At 45.2% G+C, this 20,716-nt stretch overlaps 1 protein-coding gene across 2 annotated transcripts in view; it reads right to left on the bottom strand.

Moving 5' to 3' along the window:
- Positions 1 to 408: 408 nt before the first annotated feature.
- The window catches only part of btaf1 (BTAF1 RNA polymerase II, B-TFIID transcription factor-associated), a 232,324-nt gene continuing 212,016 nt past the window's right edge, over positions 409 to 20,716 (bottom strand). For both annotated transcript variants that reach the window (XM_072479095.1, XM_072479094.1), the window contains exons 34-38: positions 18,976 to 19,128; positions 14,136 to 14,347; positions 5,500 to 5,659; positions 3,581 to 3,751; positions 409 to 1,171 (exon numbers count right to left, since the gene is read on the bottom strand). In XM_072479095.1, coding sequence (XP_072335196.1) covers positions 1,031 to 1,171; positions 3,581 to 3,751; positions 5,500 to 5,659; positions 14,136 to 14,347; positions 18,976 to 19,128 — 837 coding nt within the window. In that variant the 3' untranslated portion in view covers positions 409 to 1,030. The remainder of the gene's footprint in view (positions 1,172 to 3,580; positions 3,752 to 5,499; positions 5,660 to 14,135; positions 14,348 to 18,975; positions 19,129 to 20,716) is intronic.

Consider the following 20,716-nt stretch of genomic DNA (forward strand, 5'->3'; position numbering starts at 1 on the left):
AATGAACAAAGCAAGAATGAAGCTTCAGTGCAACATTTTGAGGCAACCGATGTTGTTGTACACAAGGAATCAAGACCAAAGTGTATTAAGTAAACTCAAGTACAATGCAATTTCTATTTAACATCCACAATTGTCTTCAGGCAAAGAACATATATAATTAAATTCCTAACTCAATAGATTTAACAAAGTAACAGAACTAGAGAACAGCTTAAATAAACCAGTGTTAATATTTGACTCAATTGATCAATTTTACTATTACAAATTTAATCTGATTCTTCAATGATTTCTTTAAATTATTTAATACAGATAGCTGTACCATAAAGCACTGCAGCTGTAAGTATACTGCTATTGTTCAATTATGAATAATCCATGTGAACGATGCAGGCCAACACATTCAAATTCATGCAATTAGATCTTTCAATTGAATTTTATTTTCAATCCAAGGAATGTCATGGACAATAATACTCAATTTCAGAAGTTTTGTTTTTAAACCCAAGTACAAAGATATTTCCATTTAACATCTACAGTTATCATAGATCCGCAAGTAAATTGAAAGCTATCACTAATACGCAGCAAAGAATTAATTTTCACTGTGGAAAAAGTGGAGGAGGTCTGTGTTTTCAATCAAATTCAGATTGCGCACTCGAATACAGAAGTTACTGTACCATACATATCTCACATAATGGCATAAATTTCCTTAACTATAGGAAAATATTTTCCTCAAGAACAGGTTCTTTATTTCCTAAGACATCAAAGAATGTTGCTTCAAGTATATCTGCTCTGGATAAATGACTAAATGTAAAATTGTAAAACAGTGCAAATAACTAAGTCAGGATGATTATTTGCTCTACATTTTTCTGAAACAATGGTTTTAGAAATATCCACTTTTTGCTCACCCTTTTCAAATGCCTGTATTTACACATTAGTCTCAGCATTTCATTATACATTGCTGAAACTTGCTGAATATCAGCAGAACAATCCTGTGGCATGGCTTAGCTGCAATGTAAGTTGCACAAAATGTAAGTACATTTTATTTCAGCGAATGCATGAAATTATCCAAGTTATATTCTGTGTCATATTGCTGCTGATCCCAAAGTTCTCCAAGGTTTTCCAAGATTGCTTTCACAGATGGCTTCTCAGCAGAACTAGATCCCTTATCTTCCTGGCCATCCTTTTAAAAAAAATAAGAAAGGTATAATCAAAAGTGAAGGTACTTTGTGAAATCATTTAGCAACTTGATCATGAGCAACAAGCAACCCAATCCTTTAATTACATGGCATTAGATCAGGATTCCTCCATTAGAGCATCAGACAGTTTTAACCCAGGGAGTGTTGTCGACTGCACAGTGCCCTACTATAGAGGGGGCTTACGCCCAAGTGTTCTTTGGAAACCCTGTGCTACAAATTGAAATGTTAATGGGCTTTAAGTTATACAATTATATTGAATGTTTTCTTCTGTTTTTCTAAATGCACAAGTCACTTTGACTTGGCATCACACTGTTTCAAGGAGCAGCAATGAATCAGCATTTGAATCATAGAATGGTTACAGCAGAGAAGATTTTGTGTGTCCATGCTGGCTCTCTGCATGAACAAATCAGATAGCGTCACTCCTCTGTCCATTGATTCAGATCTATTTTGACTGTTTAAAAAGTGAGAGAACTTGGAGGGAATTCAAGTTGAACTATTGACACATTACCATTAATTCAGACCTATGTATATTTAGAAATACATTTTCTTTCCTCTTTACTTGCTTTCTTATTCCAATTTCTTGACCAGCATGTGTCACAACATACACCTGTGTTGTGACATGATTTTCAAGCCCCAACTGAAACAGACTCTCAGCCTTCAATGGATCTACAGTAAAAGTGATAGAGAGTGCATAGATAGCTGTACAACACTGCTCTCTCAAGACTCAAAAATAAAGGTGAAAATGTTACAAGGAGGTCACATTTATGATGAAGACCTTCCCTTTAAGGCAGAAAAAAAATGTCTTATGCCAAACATGATCTTCTATCTAAATTGAAATTTATTAAAAATTTCCATTCCTGCTAATTTGGGTCTAATGTAAATCATACTGGTTTATTGAAAGTCTCCATGACTTTAAACCTTCTAGTCAATACAACATTTAAGAAATGCAAGTACTTTGGTTTGTTGAAGACGATGATCAAATGTCAAAACACAAAACAGTCCCAACTGTCATACAGAGATCCTGAGTGTTCCTCAGGAAGTTCTACACTGATATTACACAAGAATTGTAGAATCATCATCCAAGTTCTAATCTTTGATTTACACCACATCATAGAGATGTTGAAGGAAAATCTAGATAATCTTTGCTTTGTTTAAAAAGTGTTTCTTCTATTACATTTTGAAAAAAAGAATTGTCAGAAAATACATCAACTTGTTTTCTCACGTCCATGGAGACCCACGAGGCCACAGGTCACTGCCCGGTACTCTAATGTCGTCACTAATGGGAAGACTCCTTCCATCCACCAGAAGAGGTCTGTTGTTTGAACAATCAGATGCAATAGGACCCCCTTGGAAATATACCCTAAAGCTTATTTTACATTATATAGTATTGACCTCAAATGAGCTACAGATACCTTCCTTTCTCTCACCCAAGGATTCACCTCTACCTCTATTCCATTTTCCACTCTCACTCCTTGCCTTCCCTGCCCGAAACATGATAGTGCTCCCATTGTCCTTACCTTAAACACCAGATCGGCAGCCACATTCAATGAATCATTCTCCACTATTTACATCAATTCCTGTGTGAAACTACTACAAAACTTTGTTCCCATTCAGGATTCCATAAGGGCCATTTCTTCCACAACATCCTTATCCATTCCTCAATAGCCCCCAACAACCCGCCCCCTTCCCAAGCATGTGCAGAAGATGCAACACTTGCTCTGTGACCTCCTCCATTGCCACCATCTAGGGCCTCAAACATTTCTTCCAGGTAAAGTAGCAACTCTTCTCCATTAGATGCATCTTTTGTTCTTGACCATTACCATCTTATTTTGCTTTGCAATATGATCCCTTGTGCCATTTAATCTCTCCTGTCTCCCGCCCAAGCACAGTTCATTCCTTGATATCCACATCTACTCCATTCCCTGCCTCTGTAATTGCTGGTAACACAGTTGTTTCACAGCTCCAGGGTCCCAGGTTTGATTCCTGTTTGGGACACTGAGGAGTCTGCACGTTCTGCCCGTGTCTGCGTGGGTTTCCTCCGGGTGCTCCGATTTCCTCCCACAAGTCCCGAAGGACACGATGTTAGGTGAATTGGACATTCTAAATTCTCCCTCAGTGTACCCGAACAGGCGCCGGAATGTGGCAACTAGGGGCTTTTCAGTAACTTCATTGCAGTGTTAATGTAAGCCTACTTGTGACAATAAAGATTATTATATTAAAACCTGTTACATTTCTAACTTTTCCCCTGATTGTGACAAAAGGTCATTCATTATTTCTTTCTTCACAAATACTGCCCAACTTTTGAGTACGTCCGGCAGCTTTTATTTCTTTTTTGTTTCCGATTTCCAGCACCCACAGTATTTTGATTTTGTTTCAATATTTGTATACTTCACCTTGTCAAGAGTGAATAAATCCAGGAGCTGGTCTGTCCCCATGCTCTGGAAACTTGCGTTCTCTTGGCTAATGACAGTATTTGCAATGCTCATTTTAAACTTCTGTAATCCCATGATCTTTTCTTCCAACGTTCCTCTTGTTATTAATCGATAAACATTAACAACTCGTTTCTGGAAGATAAAGAAAAAAATGTTTCAATATTCAAAGTAATGATTTTTCGCCAAGGTTCCTGGGCTGAGGGAGCCTGCACCAAATTGTCAAATTCCATGTTTCTATTTCTACCCGTTTTATACCCTCCTCAGCCCCACCCATTTTTGCTATTCAAAATTTGTGCGTCTTGTAAAGGTCTAATTTCTCTCATTTGTTTGATATTGTCTCACTTTTCATTCCCTTTACTCTATTCCTTTTAAGTGCTTTTCATCCGCAATACCTTCCAATGCATATGTGGTCTGAAATGTTAACTTGCTTATTCTCTTCACAGATGCCAAATGAAGGGAGTGTTTTGAGTATTGTCTTTGTTTATTGATTTTTTTGTGTCAATTTTACTTGTATTCAGCAGAAAGCTGGTCGAGATAGGCCAAAGTCAGTACATGGAAGCAAACAGCTCAGTTACAACCAACAAATCACTTTCTCGGTCATAATCAACCAAGCGTCAGCAATATACCTGCATCAGAATTAGGTGAGACTAATAGCTTTGCTACAGAAATGTTGTAGACATATGAAAACTAAATATAACAATGCTGTGTTCCCAATTTGAAGTATTAGTTCCTTGAGACTTGGGCTTTAAATAGTAAAAAAAATGTTTTATGTGGGGAACTTTCGTGGTAGTTGATTTGGTAGGAAGAAATAGAAAATGTTTTTCATTTAAAGCACTTGCCAAAGTCACAATGACTTTGATTTCATTGATCTAGGCTGGATTACTCACAGGATGTGACTAGCCCAGCATATATTGCCCTCTAGAATTTGGTAATGAGCTGCTGCAGTCCATGTGGTGTAGGCACACCCACAGTGCTGTTAGGTAGGGAGTTCCAAAATTTTGACCCAGCACAATAAGTATAAAATTAGTTTTTCAGGCCCAATAAGGATGTTTAATAGTAATTATGAAAACGTTGTGCTGTTTAAAAACCCATCTACACCTCACTCAATGAGGCAAAACCTTTGAAATAGTTGCAGAGCAAGATTAATAATGTTCTAATAATGTGAGAGTTCTTGTCAATTTATGATTGACACAGAGATTCCACACTATAGGAAGAGTGTACACACACTCAGCAATTTCTGGATTCCGTGTTGTTCTGTGCTTCTCCAAACTCCTGAAGTTGCTGTCAATTTCAGTGAAGCAATAACAGCAAATACTGAGTTTTACCATCATGCCCACAGCAAACTCTGGGCCTTCTTGAAGATTCTGTCATGGGAAGTGGGTATTGCTGATTTGTTGTCCATCCCCAATTGCCCTTAAACTGAATGGCTTGTTAGGCCTTTTCAGAGAACAGCAAAATCAACCACATTGTGTGGATCTGAAGTCACATGTAGGCCAAACTAGGCAAGGATGGCAAGTCTCCTTCCCTAAAGGACATCAGTGATCTAGATAGGTTTTTACAACAATCAATGATTTCATGCCCACCATTATTTAGATTATCTTTCAATTCTAGATTCATTTTTATTAATTGAATAAGCTGCCATGGTGCGATTTGAACCCTTGACTCCTGGGTACTAGCCTGGGTCTCAGGAAAAACTGTCCATTGACATTACCACTATGCTACTGTCTCCCCCATTGATACTGCACTTTAGGTAAAATAAAGTAACCTCTAATTAAATGCCTGTATTGCCTTAAGAATTATAAAGTGTCAAAAGATCGGAGAGTCTTCAATGCTTTATAATTCAACCCAATTGCTTTAAAATAATTTAAAGAGCACAATACCTGTCCAATACGATGAGCCCGATCCATAGCTTGCAGATCACGCATTGGGTTCCAATCATGTTCTACAAACACTACAGTATCTGCCCCAGTGAGATTAAGACCGAGGCCACCCACATGGGTGGTCAACAGCAAGACATCTATAGAAGGGTCATTATTGAACCTAACAAAATACAAATATATCAATGTTAAATAAATATATAATTTAACAAGGTGTACTTCATGCCATATTCACATTCTGTGCTTAAAATATTTTATTCAGAAGCAAAACCACGTTAAGTACACAGGTTATTGGCCGAATGTTATATAATTATTTCTACCAGAGTAGGTCAAAGTCTAGGAATTGTGCAGCAAGTAACTCCTTAAAGTCTGCCCACCATCTACAAGGCATAAGTTAGGAATGGAATGGAATACTGTCCTCTTGCCTAGATGAGTGCAGCTCCAAATCAAGATGCTTGACACCATCCAGGACAAAGCAGCCCATTTGATTGCTACCCCTTCCACAAACATTCAACCCCTCCACCACTGACGAACCGGTAGCAGCAGTGTATACCATCTACAAGATGCACTTCAGGAATTCACCAAGGTTCCTTAGGCAGCACCTTCCAAACTTATCTAGAAGGACAAGGGCAGCAGATATCTGGGAACACCACCACCTGGAGGTTCCCCCTCCAAATCACTCATTATCCTGACTTGGAAATATATCGCTGTTCTTTCACCATTGCTGGGTCAAAACCCTGGAACTCCTTCCCTAGCAGCACTGGTGGGTGTACCTACATCCCAGGGACTGTGGTGGTTCAAGAATGCAGCTCACCACCACCTTCTCAAGGTCAATTAGGGATGGGCAATAAATGCTGGCCTAACCAGCGATGCCCACATCCCATAAATGAATTAAAAAGTACTTAATTGGCTGTGAAGCACACTGAGAGATTGAGGTCATGAAAGACTTTATCCAAATAAGAGTGTTTTTTGTACTCTATTGAAAGTTCTCAGACTTGCTCAATCTTTAGTATTTTATAAATATTTGTCTGTCAGTATCCTAATGTATATTTGCATCTGTGTAATCCCAATACCGACAAGTTAGGTTGAATTTTATCGTTTTAGGCAGAGTCATGGTGTACTGATTTTCTACCAGTGAAGGAGGTCAGACGTGCAAGGTATGAAACACATGTAATCTCCAGCATGAAATAAACACATTTTTTCCCCATTACCCGCAGTATGCAACAAGAGAACAAGCGATGTAGTTCAGAGGTATTTGGGGGTCATCCCAGATAACTCAATTCTATAAGATTGCTACATGCTAATAGTAAACTAGAAGCTATTGGTTTCTCTGCACTATTGCTCAGTCATCTTCCCCCTTCTCCTGAAGGTGATGTTTGCAACATGCTGTAGCAGGCCTTTGGTATGGCAAGTAGCCATTCTTTATGCATGAAGCTGAACAGTAATATGTCTTTCTTTTTTTTTTAAAGATATATTTTATTCAAGATTTTTTGGCCAAACATAACAGCACATAGTGTTTCCTTTATACATCAATAAAACAATATAAATAACAATGGCCAGTTTTAAACAAATAAATAAATAATATTTGAACAAAATCAAAAACAAAACTAAATGGCAACTGCCTTGTCCACGATAAATACTCTCCAAAAATACAATCCAACATACAATTACATATACCAAATACCTATGCAGATACAATAACATCCCTGAGAGTCCTTCTGATTCCTCCCCCCCCCCCCCCGGGTTGCTGCTGCTGTCTTCTTCTTTTCCATTCCCTCTATCTTTCTGTGAGGTATTCGACGAACGGTTGCCACCGCCTGGTGAACCCTTGAGCCGACCCCCTTAGAACGAACTTAATCCGTTCCAACTTTATAAACCCTGCCATGTCATTTATCCAGGTCTCCACACCCGGGGGCTTGGCTTCCTTCCACATTAACAATATCCTGCGCCGGGCTACTAGGGACGCAAAGGCCAAAACATCAGCCTCTTTCGCCTCCTGCACTCCCGGCTCTTCTGCAACCCCAAATATAGCCAGCCCCCAGCTTGGTTCGACCTGGACCCCCACCACCTTCGAAAGCACCTTTGCCACCCCCACCCAAAACCCCTGTAGTGCCGGGCATGACCAGAACATGTGGGTATGATTCGCTGGGCTTCTCGAGCATCTCGCACACCTATCCTCTACTCCAAAAAATTTACTGTGCCGTGCTCCAGTCATATGCGCCCTGTGTAACACCTTAAATTGTATCAGGCTTAGCCTGGCACACGAGGACGATGAGTTTACCCTACTTAGGGCAACAGCCCACAGCCCCTCCTCAATCTCCTCCCCCAGCTCTTCTTCCCATTTCCCTTTCAGCTCATCTACCATGATCTCCCCCTCGTCCCTCATTTCCCTATATATGTCTGACACCTTACCGCCCCCCACCCATGTCTCTGAGATCACTCTATCCTGCACCTCCTGCATCGGGAGCTGCGGGAATTCCCTCACCTGTTGCCTCGCAAAAGCCCTCAGTTGCATATACCGAAATGTATTCCCTTGGGGCAACCCATATTTTTCCATCAGCGCTCCCAGACTCGCAAACGTCCCATCTACGAACAGATCTCTCAATTGTGTTACCCCTACTCTTTGCCATGCTCCAAATCCTCCATCTATTCTCCCCGGAACAAACCTATGGTTATTTCTTATCGGGGACCGCACCGAGGCTCCCGTCTTTCCCCTATGCCGTCTCCACTGCCCCCAAATTTTCAGTGTAGCCACCACCACCGGGCTTGTGGTGTATTTCTTCGGTGAGAACGGCAACGGCGCCGTCACCATAGCTTGTAGGCTAGTCCCCCTGCAGGACGCCCTCTCCAATCTCTTCCACGCCGCTCCCTCCTCTTCTCCCATCCACTTACACACCATTGAGATATTGGCGGCCCAGTAGTACTCACTTAGGCTCGTAGTGCCAGCCCCCCCCTATCCCTACTATGCTGCAAAAATCCCCTCCTCACTCTCGGGGTCTTCCCGGCCCACACAAAACTCATAATACTCTTCTCAATTCTTTTAAAATAAGCCTTCATGACCACCACTGGGAGGCACTGAAATACAAAAAGGAATCTCGGGAGGACCACCATTTTAACCGCCTGCACCCCCCTGCCAGTGACAGGGACACCATGTCCCATCTATTAAAGTCCTCCTCCATCTGCTCCACCAACCGCGTTAAATTTAGCCTATGCAATGTACCCCAATTCTTGGCTATCTGGATCCCCAAGTACCGAAAGCCCCTTGTTACCTTCCTCAACGGTAAGTCCTCTATTTCTCTGCTCTGCTCCCCTGGATGCACCACAAACAACTCACTTTTCCCCATGTTCAATTTATACCCTGAAAAAACTCCAAACTCCCCAAGTATCCGCATTATCTCTGGCATCCCCTCCGTCGGGTCCGCCACATATAACAACAAATCGTCCGCATACAGAGATACCCGGTGTTCTTCTCCTCCCCTGAATACTCCCCTCCACTTCCTGGAACCCCTCAATGCTATTGCCAGGGGCTCAATCGCCAGTGCAAACAATAATGGGGACAGGACATCCCTGCCTTGTCCCTCAATGGAGCCGAAAATATTCAGACCCCCGTCCATTCGTGACTACGCTTGCCATCGGGGCCCTATACAGCAGCTGTACCCATCTAATATACCCATCTCCAAAGCCGATTCTCCTCAGCACCTCCCACAAATAATCCCACTCCACTCTATCAAATGCTTTCTCGGCATCCATCGCCACCACTATCTCCGCTTCCCCCTCTGGTGGGGGCATCATCATTACCCCTAGCAGCCTCCGTATATTCGTATTCAGCCGTCTCCCCTTCACAAACCCAGTTTGGTCCTCATGGACCACCCCCGGGACACAATCCTCTATCCTCATTGCCATTACTTTGGCCAGAATCTTAGCGTCCACGTTCAGGAGGGAAATAGGCCTATAGGACCCGCATTGCAGCGGGTCTTTTTCCTTCTTTAGGAGGAGCGATATCGTTGCCTCGGACATAGTCGGGGGCAGCTGCCCCCTTTCCCTCGCCTCATTAAAGGTTCTCATCAGTAGCGGGGCCAGCAAGTCCACATATTTCCTATAAAATTCAACTGGGAATCCGTCTGGTCCCGGGGCCTTCCCCGCCTGCATGCTCCTAATTCCTTTCACTACTTCCTCCGTTTCAATCTGTGCTCCCAGTCCCACCCTCTCCTGCTCCTCCACCTTAGGAAATTCCAGCTGGTCCAGGAAACACATCATTCTCTCCTTCCCATTCGGGGGCTGAGCTTCATATAAATCTTTCATAGAATGCCTTGAACACTCCATTCACTCTCTCCGCTCCCCGCTCCATCTCTCCCTCCTCATCCCTCACTCCCCCTATCTCCCTCGCTGCTCCCCTTTTCCTCAGTTGGTGGGCCAGCAACCTGCTCGCCTTCTCCCCATATTCGTACTGTACACCCTGTGCCTTCCTCCACTGTGCCTCTGCATTGCCCGTAGTCAGCAAATCAAATTCTACATGTAGCCTTTGCCTTTCCCTGTATAGTCCCTCTTCCGGTGCCTCCGCATATTGCCTGTCCACCCTCAGAAGTTCTTTCAGCAACCGCTCCCGTTCCCTACCCTCCTGCTTTCCTTTATGTGCCCTGATTGATATCAGCTCCCCTCTAACTACTGCCTTCAGCGCCTCCCAGACCATTCCCATCTGGACCTCCCCATTATCATTGAGTTCCAAATACCTTTCAATACACCCCCTCACCCTTAAGCACACCCCCTCGTCCGCCAATAGTCCCATGTCCATTCTCCAGGGTGGACGCTGTTCTTTTTCCTCCCCTATCTCCAAGTCCACCCAATGTGGAGCGTGATCTGAAATAGCTATAGCCGTATACTCCGTCCCCGTCACCTTCGGGATCAGCGCCCTTCCCAAAACAAAAAAGTCTATCCGTGAATAAACTTTGTGGACATAGGAGAAAAACGAAAACTCCTTACTCCTAGGTCTACTAAATCTCCAGGGGTCTACTCCTCCCATCTGCTCCATAAAGTCCTTAAGCACCCTAGCTGCTGCCGGCCTCCTTCCGGTCCTGGACCTCGATCTGTCCAGCCCTGGTTCCAGCACCGTGTTAAAATCTCCACCCATTACCAGCTTCCCCACCTCTAGGTCCGGGATACATCCTAGCATGCGCCTCATAAAGTTGGCATCATCCCAGTTCGGGGCATATACATTCACTAAGACCACCGCCTCCCCCTGTAATTTGCCACTCACCATCACGTATCTGCCCCCACTATCCGCCACTATGGTCTTTGCCTCAAACATTACCCGCTTCCCCACTAGTATAGCCACCCCCCTGTTTTTCGCATCTAGCCCCGAATGAAACACCTGCCCCACCCATCCTTTGCGTAGTCTGACCTGGTCTATCAGTTTGAAATGCGTCTCCTGTACCATAACCACATCTGCCTTAAGTTTCTTTAGGTGTGCGAGTACCCGTGCCCTCTTTATCGGCCAGTTCAGCCCTCTCACATTCCACGTGATCAGCCGGGTTGGGGGGCTCTTTACCGCCCCCCCCCCCTGTCGACTAGCCATCCCCTTTTTTTAAAACCAGCTCCTCACCCGGTTCCCACGTAGCTGTGTCCCCCCCAGGTGGCGCCCCCACTCACCGCCCACCCCACCCCATACCAGCTCCCCCTTCTCCCCAGCAGCAGCAACCCAGTTAAACCCCCCCCCCCCCCCCGCTAGATCCCCCACTAGCGTAATTGCACCCCCCATGTTGCTCCCAGAAGTCAGCAAACTCTGGCCGACCTCGGCTTCCCCCGTGACCTCGGCTCGCACTGTGCGACGCCCCCTCCTTCCTGCTTTCCTGTTCCCGCCATAATTATCATAGCGCGGGAACAAAGCCCGCGCTTCCCTTTTGGCCCTGCCCCCAATGGCCGACGACCCCAGCTCCTCCACCTCCCTCCCTCCCCCACAACAAGGGGAAGAGAGAAAAGTTACCGGGTCGCAGGATTAACAACTTAAAATTCATCTCTCCTCTCCCCCCTTTTTCCCCCCTCTTCGCCCCCCATATTCGCCCCACCACTTTGTCTCGAACGTTCTTTTTTTAAAATATAACCCACTTATTCCAATTTCTCTTCGACAATAAACGTCCATGCCTCATCCGCCGTTTCAAAGTAGTGGTGTTTCCCTTGATGTGTGACCCACAGTCTTGCCGGCAGCATTCGAAATTTGACCTTCCTTTTATGAAGCACCGCCTTGGCCCGATTGAAGCTCGCCCTCCTTCTCGCCACCTCCGCACTCCAATCCTGATATACGCGGATCACCGCGTTCTCCCACCTACTGCTCCGAGTTTTCTTTGCCCATCTGAGGACCATCTCTCTGTCCTTATATCGGAGAAATCTCACCACTATGGCTCGGGGAATTTCTCCAGCCCTCGGTCTTCGCGCCATAACTCGATAGGCTCCCTCCACCTCCAACGGACCCGTCGGGGCCTCCGATCCCATTAACGAGTGCAGCATCGTGCTCACATATGCCCCGACGTCCGCCCCCTCTGCACCCTCGGGAAGACCAAGAATCCTTAAATTCTTCCTCCTCGCATTATTCTCCAGCACATCCAGCCTTTCCACACACCTTTTATGGTGTGCCTCGTGCATCTCCGTCTTCACCACCAGGCCTGTATATCGTCCTCGTTCTCGGCAGCCTTTGCCTTCACGACCCGAAGCTCCTGCTCCTGGGTCTTTTGCTCATCCTTTAGCCCTTCAATCGCCTGTAATATCGGGGCCAACAGCTCCTTCTTCATCTCCTTTTTAAGTTCTTCCACGCAGCGCTTCAAGAACTCGTGTTGTTCAGGGCCCCATATTAAACTGCCACCTTCCGACGCCATCTTGGTTTTTGCTTGCCTTCCTTGCCGCTGCTCTAAAGGATCCACCGCAAACAGGCCACTTTCCTCTCCTTTTTCCATCAGTGTCCAGGGGGGATTCCCTTCTGGTTTACCGCACAGTGCTTTTAGCCGTTAAAATTGCCGTTGGGGCTCTTATTAAGAGCCCAAAAGTCCGTTCCACCGGGAGCTGCCGAAACGTGCGACTTAGCTGGTCATCGCCGCACCCGGAAGTCCAGTAATATGTTTTTCAACTAGAGAGAATAGTTCAGGTCCTCCTCATTCACTCTCCATACAGGAGCCACATGTTTGAAGCGGGCATCCTTGCTGATCTTCCTCTTTTCCCGCGTATGATGCTGAAACAATAAGCTGCCATGGCCAGATCCATCCTAAATACAGGGATAAACACTGGAATTGTCAGGTCCAAGTGGTCTATTGCAGAACATACTGTACCACTGAGCCATAGGAAACCATACAAACAAAATAGAAGTAGGCCATTCGGCCCCTTGAGATCACACCGCCATTCAATAAGATCATGACTGATCAGTTTGTGTTCCTAATTCCACACTCCCATCTACCCAGATGATCTTCGACACCCTTGACAAACAAAAATCTATGTCTCTATCTCAAAAATATTCAATGACACACCTCCACTGCCTTTTGAGCCAGAATTCCAAAGTCAGACATCCCTCAGAGTAACAAATTCTTCTCATGTGTCCTAAAAGGGCAACCCCCAATTTTAAAACCTTGCTCCCTAGTTCTGGACTCATCCACACGAGGAAACATCCTTTCTATGCCCACCCTGTCAAGACCATTTAGCATTTTATACATTTCAATCAAATGACCACTCACTTTCCTAAACTCAGTGGAAACAAGCCCAACCTGTCCAACCTATCCTCATAAGACAACCTGCTCATTCCAGGTATCAATCTAGTAAACCTCCTCTGAACTGCCTCCAATGCATTTATACCGTTTGTTAAAAAAGGAAAACTGCACACTGTATTGGAGACGTGGTCTCACCAATGCCCTATATAACTGATGTGGAGATGCCGGCATTGGACTGGGATGGGCACAGTAAGAAGTCTTACAACTCCTTCACCTGATGAAGGAGCTGTGTTCCGAAAGCTAGTGATTCGAAACAAACCGGTTGGACTTTTAACCTGGTATTGTAAGACTTCTTACTATATAACTGAAGCATAACATCCTCTCTCAATTCCTCTCATAATAAAGAATAGCATTCTAATTACTTGTACCTGAATACTAACATTTTGTGACTCATGCACCAGAACACCCAGATATCTCTGCACACCTGAATTCTGTAGCCATTCTCCATTTAATTAGTACGTTGGTTTTTTAAAATTCCTCCTGCCAAAGTGAACAACTTCACATTTTCCCACATTATACTCCATCTGCCAGATTTTTGCCCACTCACTCAATCTATCTATATCCATCTGCAGCCTCCTATGTCCTCTTCACAACATACTTTCTATCTTTGTGTCATCTGCAAAATTAGCTACCCTGTCTTTGCTCTCCTCATCCAAGTCATTGACATAAATGGTCAGAGACCCCTGCGGAACTCTACTTGTTGCAGAATGGCAATCAGAAAAAGATCCATTAATGCCTACTGTTTTTTTCCAGTCATCCAATCTTAAAACCATGCTAATATGTTACCTCCTACGCCATGAGCTTTTAGTTTCTGCAATAGCCTTTGATGTGGCACTTTATCAAATGCTAAGTATCATTACAATGCAGCTACCAGTTCTTAGATATTTTACTTACCTTGCCACAATGGAATGTCTCTGGCCTGCAGGCACGCTGCCATCCAATCTTAAGTAAGTAATACTTGACAGCTGAGGTTTAAGCAAATCATGTTCCACAATATCCAACATGCTCTTTAACTGACAGAAAATGAGAACTCGGTGTTGAGCTACAACAGACTCCGTACCATTTTCTGAGGCTCCACTATTGCCAAGTCCGCAGTCAAGCAGCAACTAAAAAAATAATTAGAGAATATTTTTTATTATTCAAAGAATGTCATTTCAAAAGAGCATGATTTCAAGGGGCGAAATTGGGAAGAAATTAGAATGCCATTATAATATGCCGAAGACGGAGCTCGAGCTACAGCTTTCAGTCTTTCAAACTCATCATAAAATAAACTCCTTTGGTCCAGTTCATTGGTTAGGCTTACAAATGTGAGATAAAACCATATAAAAATTACAACAGAAATACAAACCATTTGGCCCAACAAGTCCTATGCCACTGCTCATGTTCCACATGATATGTAAATGCTTCACCAATGCATTATGCAATAGTACTACCTGAATGAAATCTTTATGCAGCATCACTGACACTTTCTATTCCCACTTCTGTTACATCCTTCAACTTCATCCCCAACTCCGCTCATCTGCTGCAGAAACTTTCATCCATTACTTCAACTATTGCAACACATGCCTGGCTGGCCTGCACATTCTACGCTGTATGCACATTTGGAGGAAAATGGACTAGATTGTGGCAGGCAACATGGTTTTGTACAGGGAAGGTCATGTCTCACCAACTTTAAAAATATTTTTATTTTCCTCCTTTTTCACATTTTCTCCCAAATTTACACCCACCAATAATCAGTAACGAATAATCAGTAAACAATAATCAGTAACGAATGCAATGTCAATCCCCATATCAATAACAATAATCCCATCCTCCCACCAAACTCCCAAACAGCAGCCCGCATGTTAACATAAACAAATAACAAAAAGGAATGAGGAATCACCCATAGTCACCATTAACACATACAGTCCCCCTCCCCCCAACCCTCCCAACCTCCCTCCCCTAATGTTCGATGTAATCCAATTCTCATAAGTGCATAATGAATAACGCCCATGAATTGTAGAACCCCTCCATCCTTCTCCTCCGTTCAAATTTGACCTTCTGAAGAATCAAGAATTCCAGCAGGTCCCCCCGCCACGACAGGGCACAGGGTGGAGAGGTTGATCTCCATTCCAACAGGATCCGCCTTCGGGCGATCAACAAGGCGAAGGCAAAAACATCTGCCTCCGCACCCGTTTCCAACCCTGGCTGGTCCGACACCCCAAATATGGCCTCGCGAGGGCCCGGGTCCAGTTTCACATGCACCACTTTAGAGATGACCCCAAAAACGTCCTTCCAGTAATCCTGCAGCTTTGGACAGGGCCAAAACATATGAACGTGCTTTGCGGGGCCCTCCCCGCAACGTACACACACATTTACCCCCTCAAAGAGCCGGCTCGTCCTATCCCATGTGAGGTGTGCTCTACATACCACCTTCAGTTGTGTCAGCCCCAACCTCGCGCACGAGGTGGAGGCGTTCACCCTCCGGAGCACCTCACACCAGAACCCCTCCTCCATACCCTCTCCCAACTCTTTCTCCCACCTCGCTCTGATCCCATCCAGCAGTGCCTTCTCCTCTTCCAAAAGAGCCACGTAAACCGCCGACACTACCCCCTTCTCCAGTCCCCTTGTCATCAGCACCTCCTCCAGCAAAGTGGAGGCCGGCACCACCGGGAAGCTCTGCATCTGGGCTAAATCGCTGGCTTTGAAAGCAGACCAAGGCAGGCCAGCAGCATGGTTCAATTACTGTACCAGCCTCCCTGAACAGGCGCCGGAATGTGACGACTAGGGGCTTTTCACAGTAACTTCATTTGAAGCCTACTTGTGACAATAAACGATTTCCATTTTTCTTTTCATTTCATCTCCTTTCTGGCAAAGTCTCGAACCTGCATGTACCTAAATATTTCCCCCTGCTCCAGCCCCTACTTCGCTCCCAGCTCCTTCAATCCCGCAAAACGACCCCCAAGAAACAAATATTTTAGTGTCCTAATTCCTTTCTCCTCCCATCTCCGAAAATTTCCATCCCATTTCCCTGGCTCAAATCTATGGTTCCCCGAATTGGCATTTCCCTTCACCCTGCCCCCAACCCAAGTGCTGGCGATAATGCCTCCAAATTCGCAACAAAGCTATTACTACCGGACTCCCTGAGTATTTCCCAGGGGCCTTCAATCCCACCCCCCTACACAAACTCTCCTCCATTTTGACCCTCTGACCCAGCTCTGTACCTTCGCCACATTTGCCGCCCAGTAATAATACATCAGGTTCTAAGACTCAAAACCCCTGCCTGCCTTCCTCTCTGTCATAGCCCCTTTCTAATTCTGGCCACCTCCCCATCCTATATGAACGAGGTAATCATCCTTTCCATAAAATCTCTCTAAAAAATGCTTTTGGCAGGAAAACCGGCAGGCATTGGAAAATAAACGGAAATAGCGGCAACGCGTTCATTTTAACTGCCTGTACCCGACCGGTCAGTGACATCCCACCTTGCCAGATCAGCTTTCACCCATCCCACCAAACCAGATATGTTGTACCGGCGGAGCCCTCCCCCCTTCCCTGTTGTACCAACGGAGTTCCCCCCCCCACCCCCCACAATCCCGAGCAACCTGCAGCCACAGGTATCTAAAGTGAGTCCCTTCCCTACAGAATGGCCGCCCCCCAACCCCAGGCCGAGACACCACATAATATCATAATATTCACTCTTGTCTAGATTTAATTTGTACGCAGAGACAGACCCAGACTTCCGAAGCAGCTCCAGTATTCCCCCTATTGACACACTCGGTTCCGACACGTATAACCCAAGACATCGGCATACAAGGATACCCTAGCCCACCACCGCACTATCCCTTTCCATACCCCCAAACGTCTTAACCCGATGGCCAACAGCTCAATCGCGAGTGCAAACAGCAGGGGGGACAGAGGACATCCCTGCCTCGTCCCATGGTGGAGAGAAAGGTATATGTCTCACCAACTTGATTTGAGTTTTTTGAAGAGGTGACAAAGAAAATTGATGAGGGAAGGGCTGGGAATGCAGTTTATATGGACTTTAGTAAGGCGTTTCACATGGTCTCAGATGGCAGACCGGTACGAAAACTAAAATCACATGGGATTCAGGGTGGGCTGGCTAGATGGATACAGAACTGGCTAGGTTATGGAAGACAGAGTAGCCGTGGAAAGGTGTTTTTCTGAATGGACATCTGTAGCTAGTGGTGTTCCACAGGGACCAGTGTTGGGACCTCTATTGTGTGTCATATATAAATGATCTGGAGGAAAATGTTGGTGGTCGGATTAATAAGTTTGTGGATGACACAAAGATTGGCGGAGTTGCTGATTGACAATGTGCTGAGGGTCGTCAGAGGATACATCATGATATAGACAGATTGGAGACTTGTGCACAGAAATGGCAGATGGAGTTTAATCCAGACAAATGCAAGGCGATGCATTTTGGAGGATCAAATCGAAGTATGAATTATACTGTAAATGGCAGATCCCTTAGGAACATATACAGAAGGATCTAGGTGTGCAGGTCCACAGTTCCCTAAAAGTGGCAACTCAGCTGGCCAAGGTGATTAAGAAGGCATATGGCATTCTTGCATTCATCAGCCGGGGGATTGAGTACAAGAGTTGGGAAATCATGTTGCAGCTATATGAAACCTTGGCCAGGCCCCATTTGGATTATTGTGTGCAGTTCTGGTCACCACATTATCAGAAGGACGTGGAAGCTTTGGAGAGAGTGCAAAGAAGGTTCACCAGGATGTTGCCTGAACTCCAGGGTGTTGGCTATAAGGGAGAGGTTGAATAAACTAGGATTGTTTTCACTGGAAAGACGGAGGCTGATGGAGGTCTACAAAATTATGAGGGGCAGAGACGGTGGACAGTCAGAGGCTTTTTCCAAGGGTGGAAGTGCCCATTATAAGGAGGCACATGTTCAAGGTGAGAGGGGAAAAGTTTAAGAAAGATGTGTGAAGTAATTTTTTCCACACAAGAGAGTGGTGGGTTCCTGGAACGCGCGACCAGAGAATGTGGTGGAAGCAGGCACATTAGCAACATTTGAGAGGCATCTGGATGGATACATGAACAGGAAGGAAATAGAGGGATATGTACCATGTAAGGGCAGAAGGTTTTTAAAATTAAAAATGTTTTTTAATAACAGTTAGGGCATCATAATCAGCACAGGCTTGGAGGGCCTGTTCCTGTGCTGTACTTTTCTATGTTCTTTTGTTCTCTAAGAATCCGGGGTCATTCAAATCGATGCTGCCTGTGTCCATCAAGTTCCATTTGTCCATCATTGCTGTGCCCGTTGACCTACGTTGGCTCGTCAAGTAATGCCTTGATTTTGAAATTATTTTCCTTGTTTACAAATCTCTCCAGGTCCCCCCCCCCCCCCCCCCCCCCACCACCCACAACTTCTCCGTCCCATCCCTGTAATTACAATATCTGCACTCTTCTAATTCTGATCCTTTGAGTATTCTTGATTTTAATAATTTCACCATTGGTGGCCATATTTTCACCATTGGTGGCCATATTTTCAGTTACCTTGGCCCGAAGCTCTGGAATCCCTCCCTAGTTTTTGAGAAAATCGTGAACAGCTCTTTGATATACATCTTTCAAAACTATCTGCACATATTTGTGATATTTAAAAACTTGCTTAAAGACTACTAATATAACTACTTCAAATTGGTCTAGACGAATAATTATCCCCAAGCACAAAGTAACACAAGGACTAGGAAAGGATGGTGTGCTAAATTTCAAACAATACCTGTTTTAAAGCAGAGAGTTTAGGAGCATGTTGAATGTCATGAAGAGATGAATTTTGAGCAGCAAGCTGCTCTATAATATGCTGGAATTCTGGGTGTTGCGTAGTCAGTACCAGGGCTGGATGATTGCAGAGTTTCCTCAAGTACTGCAAGGCCTGGAAATAAAGTCTCAGTTCAAATGTGTTATCTGGTTTGCTCTTTACTATGATTACTTACAGAATCAAAATGGTGCATCAGTGTATTGATGATTTCTCTAAAATTCTATTCACAGCCAACATTTTCTGTGCTTGCAGGAGGTCACACCACATCATAGCTAATTTAAAGCTGCAAGGCGGGTATGTGGTATGCATAGTTTCCTTTCATTTCTCTTAAAGCTGAGCGACAACATGGCTGTATATTCCATTTACTTTCCTACAGAGCTAACTTTAGCTTCAGTTAATGCTCTTTCTGCCTCATTTCCCCTCCCCAACAAAAACCTCTCGCCACAATTTCACTAGTGAGCTGGGCCATTTAGTTTTGGTGATTTCATATTGGTTATATGTACAGCTAACTACAAGGGTAGGGGATACAGGCAGAAGACTTGACAGCGAGAACTTCCGGTGGCGGCTATGAAGGAGTAAGTCGCACATTTGGTGGCACCCGCTCTGGTCGGACTTTTGGACCTTTTCCCCCGATTTTCTACCGGATTTGAATTGTAAAACTGGTGACAGAGGCAATTGTGTACTGAATTCCCACATCGATGCATGGAGAGAAGGACTAGAAGTGCTCGTAAAGGCAGAAACAGAAAGGCAGAGAAGGCTTGGGCTGAAGCTGCAGCAGGAGACAGCATGGCGGAGGACCGGGCCTCTGGTTTGTCGACCCAGCGGTCAACGGAGCAGCTGATGCAAGTTATTCAGACAGGGTTTGCTAAGCAGAAACGGGACTGCTTGGGCCCGATAAAAGAGTCAGTTGAGTGGCTGGAGCTTAGATTGGATGCCCAAGATCGGGTGATCCAGAAGGTAGAGAAGGCAGCACGGTAGCATTGTGGATAGCACAATTGTTTAACAGCTCCAGGGTCCCAGGATCGATTCCGGCTTGGGTCACTGTCTGTGCGGAGTCTGTACATCCTCCCAGTGTGTGCGTGGGTTTCCTCCGGGTGCTCCGGTTTCCTCCCACAGTCCAAAGATGTGCAGGTTAGGTGGATTGGCCATGCTAAATTGCCCTTAATGTCCAAGATTGCCCTTAGTGTTGGGTGGGGTTACTGGGTTATGGGGATAGGGTGGAGGTGTGGACCTTGGGTAGGGTGCTCTTTCCAAGAGCCAGTGCAGACTTGATGGGCCGAATGGCCTCCTTCTGCACTGTAAATTCTATGATAAAGGCACTGGCTGAGCAGGAGGAACATCAAACTGCGGTGGAGTTGGAGGTGGGGATGCTGAGATATCAGCAGAAGAAGCTCCTGGAGAAGGTGGAGGACCTAGAGAGTAGGTCCCACCGGCAGAACTTGAGAATCTTTGGGCTCCCGGAGGGGTCCGAAGGAGCGGACGCTGGGGCATACATCGCAGACATGTTTGAGAAGTTGCCGGGGGATTTTCCCGGCCCTTGGAGGTGGACAGGGCTCACAGAGCACTCGCGAGGAAGCCGCGAATGGGAGACCGACCCCCCGCCCACCCGAGGGCAATGGTGGTGAGATTCCACAGGTACTTGGAGAAGGAGCGCATTCTACAGTGGGCCAAGCAGACACGGAGCTGTAAGTGGGACAACAAT

This window comes from Scyliorhinus torazame, chromosome 16 (assembly GCF_047496885.1).
Source record: "Scyliorhinus torazame isolate Kashiwa2021f chromosome 16, sScyTor2.1, whole genome shotgun sequence".
NCBI lineage: Eukaryota > Metazoa > Chordata > Chondrichthyes > Carcharhiniformes > Scyliorhinidae > Scyliorhinus > Scyliorhinus torazame.